The sequence below is a fragment of the Nicotiana sylvestris genome, chromosome 12 (assembly GCF_000393655.2).
Source record: "Nicotiana sylvestris chromosome 12, ASM39365v2, whole genome shotgun sequence".
NCBI classification, from domain to species: Eukaryota; Viridiplantae; Streptophyta; class Magnoliopsida; order Solanales; family Solanaceae; genus Nicotiana; species Nicotiana sylvestris.
This window is the reverse complement of record NC_091068.1, coordinates 33,045,135-33,058,794: the sequence shown is the minus strand read 5'-3', so window position 1 is coordinate 33,058,794 and position 13,660 is coordinate 33,045,135. Positions and strand designations below refer to the sequence as shown.

Sequence of the window (13,660 nt, the reverse complement as noted above, 5' to 3'; positions counted from 1 at the left end):
ATAATAATAAATACTAAAATTAGCAATGTTTTAATAAAATATGAAAATGTCAACAAGTACAGCTCGATGACTCGAGCAATTATTTAAAAAAACGTTCAAAACAAAATACTGAAAATGTCTTAGATGCTCGAAAATTGTTTTAAGAATAACTGTTGCTAATTACCAAGCTACCCAGGAACTCGACGGGCCCGGGATGGTATAGCAGTCTAATTATTGAGAACAACTTCTTTCTCCACGATTTGAATGGTAAGGTCTTCCTCCTCCTCCTCAACTATTGCATTGCAATCCATGTCTTCATCATCCGGAAACAGCTTTATCATGCTAGCTAAGGCTTCATCTTCCTCAGACCACCACATCATGTCAGCTTGATGAAATGTTTGGTGCAAATATAGTACTGGTTGTTCCAGCAGATAATAAGGTCCACGCCATGGCGACGACCAATTTTGGTACTCGTCAAGTATATTCATACCCAAGCCCGAAAGTTGTACCATAACGCTTCGGTTGTATTGGTTTGGTGATCCCTTGGAGATTCTTACCGAGACATTTGCCAAGTTCATAACCTGTCCATAGCAGTATGCTTTCTATCTTGTTGCTCCACTATTTATCTTTTTCGATTGTGTTGACGTGCTCAATACGATGGTATGTTTCTCTACCTAACTTTTTCCTATTCTTGATGACTAAAATAGTCTGATTGGTATAGATGGGATTACTTCCATCTCCATAGATGATCACCTCCTGATGGTTCCATTAAAACTTCACAGCCTGATGTAGAGTAGAGGTCACTGCCCCAGCGGCATGTATCCAGGGTCGTGCCAACAATAGATTATAGGTAGTAGATATATCCAGCACTTGAAACTCAATATCAGACCAGGTTGGTCCTATCTGTAGGCTGAGGTTGATTTCTCCGATTGTGGCTCTTTGAGATCCATCAAATGCCTTTATATTCATGCTTCCTGCTCGTATCTCGTGCAAGCCTTTACCTAACCTCTTCATAGTAGTCAATGGACATATCTTGAGACTTGAACCCCTATCTATCAGGACCTTGACGATGAACTTATCCTCAAATTGCACTGTGATATGTAGTGCTATGTTGTGACTTAGTCCTTCTGGTGGCAACTCATCTTCACGAAAGGTGATTTTGTGGCTTTCCAGTACATGTTCAACCATGTTGGACATTTCCCCACTAGTGATGTTGGTGGATACATAAGCTTCACTCAGCACTTTCATCAAGGCATTCCTGTGTGTCTCAGAGTTTTGTAGTAGTGACAAGATAGATATCTGAGCGGGAGTTTTGTTCAAATGGTCAACCATAGAGTATTCTCTCGCTTGTAGTTTTCTCCAAAGATCATCAGGGCCAGTCTCAACAACAGGTGGCTTAGATGCATCTTGTTTGCTTGATCTTCCCAAGTGCTTTGGTATATAAACCCTGCCAGTTCTAGTCATGCCTTGTGCTGCACCAGTTTCTTCCATTTTTGCTTTTTCTTTACTCTTTGCTTCTGCAACTTAATCCCATGGTATAGCATCAGACTAGTAAGATGGAGTGGGTGCTACTATCATAGTAAAGGGTGTGGCTACCTCGACTTCAAACGGTGTTGGTATGGTTACCTCGACTTCAAGCGGTTCTTGGGTTTGTACCATAATGGGCGTGAGGGTGACTGAAGATGTTTTAGGATCATCCCCCTCCCGAATGAGTCCAATTGACCCCTTCGGATCCCATTCTTCATCGGTCTCTATAACATTCACGCATTTACCTCTGTAATCCGGAAGAGGATTGTTATGAACATTGAGTGCAGCTTCTTTTGCTTGTATGACCTTGGTGTCGATTAATGTCTGAATCTTGTCCTTCAGTGTGCGACACTCATCAATGGTATAACCCTTCATGCCTGAGTGATAGGCACATGTCTTGTTTGGATTAATCCACTGAGAAGAATTTACAATAGTGACAGCAGGAATGGGAGTGACATAACAAACATCCTTCAGTCTCTCATATATCTGGTCTATGGTTTCAGTAATTGGATTGTATTGTCTGGGTGGTCTGCGGTCGAAATTTGGTCTTGGATTTTGGTAATATTGTTGAGCGGGTGGTGGTGAGTGATAATATATAGGTAGGATGTTATAGGCATGGTAGATGGTAGCAGGTTGTTGGTATATGGGGGTGAGGGCTGGTATGTAGGTGGAGGTGTTTAGTATGTGAGAGGAGACTTAGGACCTTGGGCCACCATTACAGCACCCACTTCTTTCTTCTTCGATATACCTCCTGATTGCAAGGCCTTGTTCGTGGCCTGTAATGCTTTGAAATTCATCGCCATTCCACTCTTAATCCCTTCTTTTATTCTTTTTCCAAGCTTGATGATGTCAGAGAATTTATGGTTTTTAATAACTATTAGCCATTCATAGTACTGCGGGTCTTGAGCTCTAATGAAGAACGTATTCATCTGTTCTTCTTCAAGTGATGGCCTTACCTTCGCAGCTTCAGATCTCCACCGAGTAGCATACTCGCAGAAGGTTTCCATTGGTTTCTTCTTGAGATTTTGAATGTAGAAAATGTCTGGTGTGTTTTCTATGTTGAACCTGAATCTATCCATGAAATATGATGCCATGATCACCCAATTAACCCACTTCTTCGGGTTCTGACTGATGTACCAAGACAAAGCATCTCCTGTAAGGCTTCTTATGAACAGCTTCATACGGATCCATTCATTTTTGCCCACTCCTACAAGTTTTTCACAATATGTCCTTAGATTCACCTTCCGGTCACTAGTTCCACCAAACATTTCGAACTTGGGAGGTCTGTAACCCTTCGACAGTTCCACATCTGGATGAATACACAAGTCCTCATAGTTTAAACATCCAATGCCTTTACCACTTTCGACACTCTAAACTCTACTAGTGGGCTTCTTGAGTTCTTCCTCCATGTTCTCAATGAGCAGGTCTTTCTTGGTTGATTCCGGTATATATAGAGTTTGTTGTGGGGTAAAGTTTCCACATATATGGGATTGCTTTGGTGAACTTAGGGAATCTGGTCATAAGGGTGGTCATTGGTTGAGTTTTGGGGATCAGGAGTAGGTTATGGTACATTCTGGGTAGTATGATAAGTGGTGGTTTGTCGGTATTGAGTTGGACAATGATGGTGTTATTGAGGAGTAGGTACCGGTGGAGAGTTATGGTTTTGAGGAGGTGTGGGGTAGTGATGTGGTGTAGGAGGATTCGGTGGTGGGTTTTGGTTTTGTGTGTTTTGGGGTGATGCTGGGTTTTGGGTATTTGGATTTTGTTGGTTAATATCAGGGACGTTTAGGGTGAAAGAGAGGTTTGTCAAGTTTCAGACCTGCTCAAGTTCTCCTTGTAGCTCCAGGATTTTCTGTTTCAAGCGTAAGACCAATTCATTATGTGCCAGAGTACTTCGACCATCTGAGGTTTCAGTGTTTTCTACCATTGTAGCGTTGTCTTTTCTGATACCGCTTAAATCATCCATTTTTCCTTTCCCTTTGCTTATGCTTTTAGGATCACTTGGTGGAGGAGGAGGTGGAGGAACTCTGGATCTAGTGTGATATGTGGACGATGCCAGTATGCATGAATCAACCTTGGGGAATGGGAATAATTAAAAGAAATAAAAACAAAAAGGAAACCAAGTTAGTAAGGGATACTGAAGAAATGCTTGCAATATTAAGTATGTTTTGCAAAATCACGTAATAATTCGCGTCCAAATTTGGGGGAACTCGTTGTGCCCAAGGTAGGCCTAAGTGACATGTAGATTTGGATAAAATCAATGCCAATAATTTTGTGATTTCATTAATACAAAAATGAATCAAATCCTTACTAAATCGACAATAATGAGAAAGTTACTAATGACATTCAGCCTTATTACAATCAAAATCTAAAACTAAGCTAGAAAGCAGTAAAGGACATCATTTCCTAATTTACTTGGTCCCAGAAGGTCCTTCCCCGTGCTTCACTCCATCAATCAGGTTCCCCAGGTCGCGCATATCCAACAATAGGTAAGTCGTTGCTAGATGCCCTCCCTCACTTCCATCCGTATTTTGACAATTTGAAGGCCTCTTTCTCATCTTCCCCTCAAGCTCCATCAACCCTTGTTCTAAATATTCTAATCTCTTTGTTGACTTAGTGGCAATTTTCCTCCATTCATTGATTGCTTCTATATCCACTTTGTGTTGTTCCAAATGCCTAGCTTCAGGCTCAAAGACCCTTTTGCATAACCTCTTATACTTAACCTGTGCTTCAGCAGCAGCATCTATGATCCTGTTTTTCAGATTAATTCCTGGCTTGATGTCTCTTGCTATATCGTCCACCAGCCATGATGGGTAGAAGTACACATGACCGGCATGATACCTGTCTGGCTCTATAGTTTCTTTTTCCATAATGACATTCTAGTTCCACATGTGTTGTGCCTCAAACTTGAATGGAACGACGTTCCCTTTGAAATTTGCTTTGTACTAGACCATGTTGGAAACCCGAGGTATAACCTGTTTTCTTCTCGCTAGTCTCATTACCCTTATAGAAGCATAAGGATAGATTCCCCTCAACCCGATCAGTAGCAGAGGAGTAGTCTCTCTTGACCGGATGATAAACTCATTGCTAGGAAACCATTCAAACATCTAGTGTACCTGCTCATCTGTCAGATTGCTGAAGAAACGCACACAACTTACAGCATTTCCAGGCTGTGCAAACCTATTTGGGATAAATGTCATTTTCTTTGGGTAATGGTAAGCTATGTAGTCATTCAACGGTCATCGCAGGAGCTCTTGGTGATATTCTCCCCTCTGAAAGTGTTCCAATAACTAGACTTGCAATAACAGATTACAACCTTCGAAGTACCTGAATCCCTACTTGCATCGATCTAGAGCGCGGTACATTTTAGCTAAGATCATGGGGATGATGGCAAAACTCTCTCCCTCCACTCCTTCCATCAAAGACCCCCCACCATTCTTAAACATGTATGGATCCTTCCCGCTTTCATTGGAAATACCAACAACCCCAAGAAGTGATGGAGAGTTCCTCATGATGAAGATGATATGACTTACTGTGCACATAACGCTCATAAAAGAATTCAATTGGGATGTATGACTTCTTCAAACAAAGCAACTCATCATTTTTCTTGAAACCTAGCATTTTTAGAAAACTGCAAGGGGTGCGATTCTCTGGCACTAATAACCCTAGACTATCCATTGGCAGCTTAGCGAAGCCTCCTATTTATTCTAGGAGAGGAGTCATTTCTATGTCACCAAAGTGGAAGACGACCCTTTTCTCATCCCAGTACTTGGTAGCAGCCTCAATCAATGCCCTATTTGGTCGGATATCGAGCAAAAATAACAAGTCACCAAGTACCTTTCTCACATGATTCTTGTCGCTAGGCGCGAGATTTTTCCACTAGTCAAGTAGCAGAGGTGGGATGTTTTGGACCATGCCGAACCTGGGGACTTCATGCTTCATTTTCTACAAACAAATAAGGTTATCCCTTCCCCCTCCAGATTCGACCATTTACACAATAATGATCAACATATTGGCATATTTTCTCCAAATAATGCATATAACATGGTAGTGTTCATTGGGATTGTGGAAATATTGTCGGACTTTGGACAAGGCTTATCTTATCGGGCTATTACGTTAACAACGTCATAACCCGTACTAGGTTTAACATGATGCATGTACATTTGATGTTGGAGAATGGTCTAGACTGGTACTCTCAAGTGGACAACTTGAGATGGAAGGCCACGGGACCGTCGACTGCACCGCTAATCGACTAGTCTACCGTAAATAAGTCTTTTCGATTTAAAAAAGGGTAATTATAGAAGAGTACAGACACTTATCAAGCGTCGCTATGTTGATAATTGGAACGAGTGGAGTATGATACATAGCATGCTTTATGTAGAGATAATAACACATTGCCAAGTAATTGCATGATTAATATGTAAAAGCAGTAAATGCAGTATTAAGGTAAAACATGAAAAACATAAAAAAGAAAGACAAAGGAAGAATTTAGTTTGTGGAATATATGCGAGAATGTAATAAAGAAAGTAAGGGAGTAGGGATGGGAGAGGCATGATATAGCAGTCTTTAAACAAAATGGAGAGCAGTCATAACAAATAATGGTGAACGGGGAAGGGATGTGCATGTTATAACAAATTTAAATAAATAGAGGTGGAGAAGGGAAGGGATGTGAATTTTATAACAAAGAAAATAATCCACATAAGCCAAGTTTATTATGGTAAGAACCTAAGTGTATCTCCAGCAGAGTCGACATGCAGTCGCCCCCTGTTTTCTCTCAAAAGCAGGTTTCGACATTATGACAACTCTTTTGGATGGGAGATAGAGTGCTAAAAGAATAAGAGCCACCACCTAATGAGTTTTAAGGTGCGTTAGGACACTTATTATGCAGATAACTCTATTTGACAAGTCAACGCCAACAAAGATCGGGTAAGGGCTCAAATTACCTCAAATAGAAGGTGTTAGGCATTCTTCGAGGTCCACAACTGTGGGTCCCAGCCGAACTTAAGACTATGTGGATTATAATTAGGCAAGATGATTAGATAAACAAAAATGTCAAAGAGTTTTATTATAAAATAATGGGAATTGATAAAAATCTTAAGGGTTACAAGGATACAACTATAACGGTCTATATTAGATGACTAAGTGTATAAAGAAAGGGGGGTCCTAAGTTTTTTAGCCTAAAGGATTACCCCATGCAACATAAATAGTACTTCGCAACTCCCTTAAGGTAGGGAATTACTCATATTATTCAGCGGGCACAGACTATCATCTCTTGCTACCCGATTACTATGTTGAAGTTGTTTACCTAAAAGCGCTCTAATTCAATTTTAAGTCGTACCCTTATGCGTGCACTACCCGTCCCATACATATGGTTCAGGAGGCATTGGACCTCTATTTAGGGTGGTTCTAGGCTTTACTTAGGCTGCTCAAAATAATAAAACTAGGCGATATACAAAACTAGTAGGACTTCATGTAAAGGCAGTTAAGGGATCAAGTTAGCCTCCACACTTAGACAACAAATGCATTCTCACATTAGGCGTTAGACAGTTTCAGAATTGAGGCAAATTAAACTCACTAAGCTCTATAGACATGGTTTCTATGTGACCTTGGATTCAAACATGCAGGCAGATTTAGATGCAAGGCACCACTTTAAACTTATAGACATGATTTCCAAACAACTATACAGTTTAGGAGTATTTTCTATTGCATGCTGATTATTAAGATTACATGTTATAAGTTATTAAACCTATAGACATGATCTCTAAGTGATTTACACAATACGGGGCAGTGTAAACCATTCGAAATACTCAGAATTACTCTTGTTTGATCCTATGGGCATACTTTTTAAGCGAGTAGCAGTGTTTATAGCTAGGTTCCAACAGTTGGAAATTTTATCTATTATTCCTATAAACATGCTATCTAAGTGAGCGATAGATATAACATCAGCTAATTAATCGATTAAGCCCTAGGAACATGATATCTAGGTGAAAATCAGTAGAACATAAGCTAGTATAATCTTATAGGCATGGTATCTAATGGATATGTTGCAGTTACGCAAATTGAAAGAATGGTTATTGACATTTGTTTCCTATAAGCATGTTGTCTAGTAACATATAGCAGTAGACATAGGAATAAATAAAGCACTTATGCTTTAATAATAGACAAGTTGTGTGAGTGTGTAATTCTCCTAATAGCATGATTTCTACCAGTGTATATGGAAATTGTATAGCATATATGGCAGGTTGGATAAAATAACAAGTAGATCATACGAACCCTATAGGCATGTTTTCCACCCTTTCATGCCAACATTAGAGTATGCCCATGTAACGACCCGATTGTTCGTTCTGAGAGTTATAGCCCAATATCCCCATCTATGCTTATTTGTGTGTTTCAACTAAGTTGAGTTGTATCGAGTTGGTAGGTTTGGGTTCGGAGTAGTTTTGGAATGAAATGAATATTTAGTCTCTTAGTTAGAAAGCTAAGTTAGAAAAGTCAATCAGAAGTTGACTTATGAGTAAACGAATTCGAATTTGGATTTTTATGATTTGGTTAGCTTTGTTGAGTGATTTTAGACTTAAGAATGTATCCGGAATGTAATTTGAAGGTCCGTGGTAGAATTAGGCGTGAATTGGCGAAAGTTAGAAATTTGGCGATTTTGGTCGATAGTGGAAAATTAAGTATCGGGGTCAGAATGGAATTCCGGAAGTTGGAGTAGGTTCGTAGTGTTATTTATGACGAGTGTGTAAAATTTGAGTTCATTCGGACATGGTTTGATAGGTTTCGACGTCGTTGGCAAATTTTGGAAGTTTGGAAGTTCTTAGGCTTGAATTCGAGGTTGATTTGGTGTTTTGGTGTTGTTTTGGGTGTTTTGGAGGTCCGACTAAGTTTGGGTAGTGATATATGACTTTTTGGAATTATTGGTTGAGGTCCTGAGGGCCTCAGGTGAGTTTCGGATAGGTTTGGGCTGCATTGTGCTCGTTTTTCATATGTTTCAATGTTGTTTCTTCAAGCATAAATGATATCATATTGAACAAATGAGCTTCGATTTCTTTTTTGATTGAAGAATTAGATCCGTATCGTAATTACGGACCCGTAGCAAAAAGAACCATCGAATTTGGACATCGTATGAGGATTTTATGGTCATTTTACTAAAAATTAGGTTGCTAGATTTTCAGATTAATTACGAAATTGTCACTGATGGCATATTTAAAAATCTGCACTATTTGCAAATATTGAAACCAACATATCTCATTCATTATAAGGTCAAATTGAGTGATTCAAAAGCGTAACTTGACTAGAATTTCACAAGGAATCTATTGGAGACATAAAAAGTGAGTTTCAGGATCATTTGGCACCAGAAACGAGGCAGAATAGCTGGCAAAAAATATATAAAACAAGGGTTTGTTCATTCGGTCATATTTTGAGTTGGAGAGCTCGGATTTGGGCGATTTTGGAGGCGATTTTCGCCATATGGATTGGGGTAATTGTTCTCTACTCGGTTTTGGTTATATTTCATGAATCCATCTTTGTTTTTGGTATTTGATTGAAGATTTCAAAGTGAAATTGAGGGAGTTAGGGCTTGAGTTTTGGAGAGATTTTGGTAGGGATTTGAGGGACCAAACGGAGTCCAGTTTTGATAAATTTTATATGGTTAGAATCGGGAAAGGACGAGGGTTATTATTCTACCATTTTTGACTAATTTCGAGACATGGGTCCGGGGGCCGGGTTTTGGCCGATTTCGGATTTCTGGCATATTTATGTAGTTTTTATTATGGAATTAGATTCTTTAGACTATGTTGATAGTAGAATTATGATTATAGATAGATTCGGAGATTTTGGGGACCGATTCCAAAGACGAGGGCATTCTGGAGTAGGATTTTATGCAGTTGAGGTAAGTAATAGTTTTAACTCTGGCTTTGAGGGTATAAACCTAGAGAATTTGATATCATGTGATTGTTTGGAGGTAATAGTCATGCTAGGTGACGGGCGTATGGGTGTATACCTCGAGGAATTGAGACTTGGTCCGTCCCATGAGGCCTCATCGCCATCATCTGTGTTTACGTAGTTTCTTGATGTTGAAATTATCTGCCTTCATGTTAGAGATCATGTTTAGGCTTTATTCATGCTCGCTTTATTTGTACTCAATCATAGAAATTATTTTACATGTTTACCTCAGTCTCTATTATTTGCTAATATGATGTAATACTTGTTGTGGGTTGTGTTCCCTTATTTGTTGTGATGGTAAGGCTAGTGAGGTACATGATTGAGTAAGGCCGAGGGCCTGGTTGTGAGGATACTAATACCATATCGTGTGAGTTATCCGCGTAGCACGTGAGTTGACCGTGCAGGTTTAGGCATTGATACCATAGTGCGTGAGTTGTCTGCATAGCACGTGAGTCAACCGTGCGGATCCAGGTATTGATATGATGGCACGTGAGTTGTCCGTGCTTAGCGCTTGGGCTTTGGGAACCCCTCCGGAGTCTGTACACACCCCTAGTAAGCACAGAGCGTTGAGTTTTTTGAGTTTGTTGAGTGCTGAGTGCGAGTGATGAGTGATGGAGTGACACTACTGTGAGGTTGTATTTATTTGTGTTGTTGCTACATTTATCTGTTAAATTTCTTTGTGACATTTAATGAGTTATGGAATTTACCTGTTTATTTTTGTTTATTTTTTTAAATTGTGAAAATAAATAATTAGATTATTTTACTTAGATCGTCACTATTGCTTAGTTCCTTATTTATTTCTGTTACTACTAAGTCGGTTGTACTCATACTACACCCTTCACTTTATGTGCAGATCCAGGTGAGTTAGAGCACGGCGATGGTTGAGTTCATGCCGACTATCTGTGGAGATTGCAAGGTAGCTTCTAGTGTCTGCAGGACCTTGTTACTCCTTTTCTCATTTCTTATTTTGGATAGTTAGACAGTTTATATATCTTAGTTTATAGTTTTAGACGCTCATGGCTTAGCACCCCGATGTTTGGGGCTCGTTTCCGTATTTTTCTATATTATATTTAGAGTTGATTTAGTCTATGAAAAATTTAAATGTTAAAATGTTTTATTAATTTCTTATAATCGGTTAGTAGTAATATTTTGGGAAGTAGGCTTGCCTTGTAATACGATAGGCGCCATCATGACCATGGTTAGATTTTGGGTCGTGATAGCCCATTTCCGCAATTTTACTAACACCCCAATTGTTTATTACAAAATTATTACAGACCTGCTGATAGATATAAATACAAATATTACATAAGAAATAATAGTAGGCCAACGGCAGGCCCAAAAGGAGCTACCTAATATTGCATGGGCCTTCAACACACTCTTTCTTTGCAAATCGCATGCCCAAATCCAAACAAAAGACTATGCCCATCAGCACAGCATTAAAACTCATACAAAGAACTCAAACCAAACAAAACAGTCACAAATTGACCATATGACCCAAACATTTACTTATACAGAAATCACTTAAACAACCCAATTTGCAGATTCAGTAGATAGAATGAGAAAAGAAATGAGTTTCGGAGATAGCTCAAATCTTAGTAGTAAAGAGAGTGGACAAAAGACCCCAGGTCCAAGTGTGTCAGAGTTCACAAAAGTCTCAGATGGATCCCGAGCAGTGTTCACACTAGGGAGGTCAAAAGAGAGAGTTTTGGTGGCCTTGGCCTTCAGCTGGCCAAGGGTGGTAGATTCGGAATAGTGTAGGTAACAAATGAGAGTAAGAGAACACTGATCAAATGATAGAATTTGAAGAGGTACACTTATAGTTTTAGAAGCTGACATGACAGGGGTGACATACAAGCAAAGAGAATCCACAAAACTCAAAGAGCAGGTTATTATCACAAGTTCAAACACTTAGCATATTGGGCAGAAAACATTTTGTAAAAGACGGGGGCATCAAGATTTATGAGATTACAAGATTGATATATAAAGGTGTGTGATCTAAAGTAGAGCATTAACTTAAAGTATTAAAGCCTAAGGGTCTAAATTATGCTAGACATCTATTACAATATCAGAGAGACAGACATGTCAACTTACATTATGAAGTAAAACAGTATCAAACATGGTAAGGAAACACAAGTTAAGATAGCTACTCTAAAAGTCCCAATTGATGACTAGGGGATACAGGATTAAGCAAACCAAAAGCATAATGAGTGACAAAATAGCATGGGAGCAAGTCATAGCTTAGAGTGAAGGTCTTAACATAGATTAGAACATATTACAGATGCGAGTCAGTCATTACAGGAATTCAGAACAGAGTAGGAAAGCAAGCTCATGTCAAATAGTAAATGTAGACATTCAGGTACCAACACATTAGACTAAATGAACTTAAGAGGGTCTAAATTATTCGGGTGAAGCATATTCAAATAACTTATCTTAAAACTGGAAATTTAAGGTAAAAATCAAATGCTAAACAGGTTCAGATCATAAATAAAAATTCAATGCTAACAAAGTTACACGCAGAGATAGCCCAAAAACACATTAGGTCACGAATTCAGAAGTATGAATATGCAAATCATGAACACAGAAAAACGAAATTGTAAAAGCTAAGTGACTTACCAGTTATCAATTGAATAAACAAATAACAAGAAAGAACAAACTCCCCAATACTCTGAATATCAACAAAAGCGATAGAACCCAGAGTCTTAGTGCGGCAGTGTTCCCAAGGGCTTCAAATGAACCCCAAGCAGTGCTTGCACCAAGAAAAGGTGAAAACATCGAATTCTGGTGGCCTTGGCTTTCAGTCGGCCAATAGTCAATGTATAGAACAAGAGAATGAGAGAATAATAGAGTAATAACTTCAATTTTTTAGTGAATATAGTGATTAAAAGTCTTTCTCAAAGGGAAATGGGAAAGGATTTATATAGTAGTAGAAATCAAGCAAACAAATCAAGGAAATACTGTAAAAGCAACATAAATAAGGAAATAATAACACGTAGAATCAATAAAAAGTCGGATTAGGGAAAAATTAGGTAAACCCTAGTGGACAAAAATAAAAAAATTGTCCGGGGATCTTGGCTAATTGGACCCATATAGCCTTGGTATAAACATATCTAGACGAAATATTGTCTGAGATTAAAACTGATTCTCTTTGATTCAAAGATTTGTACTTGTTAAAGTAGAGCAAGTACTACGTAATACCATAAAGAGGCAACTAGTGGAGAAGGAACATGAATATGGTAAGTAAATAATAAGTGAATCCCATTGCTAACAGGATTAGAAGAGGGATTGGTGAAAGGCGGGGATTAGGGTTCTTTAGAGAGAGGCGAGACAGAGAGAGTTTAGAGGTATAGGGGAGTGGGATTTGGGAGGTATAGGAGATATAAGGAAAGGGAGGGGAGTGTTGTGAGTCATTGATCGCTTTTGATTAACGGCTAGGATTTGAGAAGAGCTGGGTCGGGTTTTGGACTCGGTTGGGAATTAGGGGTCATTTGGCTTGGACTTAGGGGCTAGGCCAGATATTTGGTTAGGCCAGGTATTTGGGTCTTTCTTGGTCCAAAAGATTAGCTCAAAAACTGGGCCAGCTTTAAAATAGGATATTAAGAGGAAAGTAATTTAATAAAAATAGTTAAATAAATTATAAAAATTCTATTTATACAAATTAATACCTTAAAACAATAGTATAATATTACAAAAATGTAAGACATTATTTTTATCTTGAATAAAATGACAAATGCAATACAATTGTAAAATATAGGTTATTATTGCAAGATTGTGAAAATAGCCTAAAAATACTAATGTAATTATATAAAATGAAGTAAAAATATATGAAACATGTATTATGTATGCAAATGATTATTTTAGATAACTAAGTAATCATAAAATAATTTGAAGGAGTGATTAATAAATATTCAAGCAATTTAAATGCAAGAAAAATTAATTTTAAAGCTCTAAAAATTATAAAAAACTATAAAAAAAAATCTTGTATTACTCTGTACTAAATAATGATGCAAAATGTTTTTTTTGAAGTATATATGCTATTTGAGAAAATATGAGAGCAAAATTGAGTATCAACAACCGTTACAGGGAAAGAGCTCCTTGCCATTGTGTTTGCTATTGAGAAGTTCCACCCATCCTTGATGGGTGCAAAAGTAATTATCCATACGGATCATGTGGCACTTTGTTATCTCATGAGCAAGAAAGATTCCAAAGCCCG

The 13,660-nt window shown here is 38.4% G+C and overlaps 1 protein-coding gene across 1 annotated transcript; it reads right to left on the bottom strand.

Moving 5' to 3' along the window:
* Nucleotides 1-747: 747 nt before the first annotated feature.
* LOC138882875 (uncharacterized) lies at nt 748-2,774 on the bottom strand. The gene is made up of 3 exons (XM_070163512.1): nt 2,226-2,774; nt 1,752-1,920; nt 748-1,496 (listed from the first exon to the last, which is right to left on the bottom strand). The coding sequence occupies exons 1-3, from the start codon at nt 2,772-2,774 to the stop codon at nt 748-750; spliced, it is 1,467 nt and encodes a 488-aa protein (XP_070019613.1).
* Between the last annotated feature and the right edge of the window lie 10,886 nt (nt 2,775-13,660).

Coding starts and splice junctions, on each gene's coding strand:
- LOC138882875 (XM_070163512.1), bottom strand. CDS start 2,774: ATGTTTGGTGGAACTAGTGACCGGAAGGTGAATCTAAGGACATATTGT. Junction 1,921..2,225: donor AGAAGAAAGAAGTGGGTGCT/GTAATGGTGGCC, acceptor AATTCTTCTCAG/TGGATTAATCCAAACAAGAC. Junction 1,497..1,751: donor TCCTCTTCCGGATTACAGAG/GTAAATGCGTGA, acceptor ATTAAGTTGCAG/AAGCAAAGAGTAAAGAAAAA.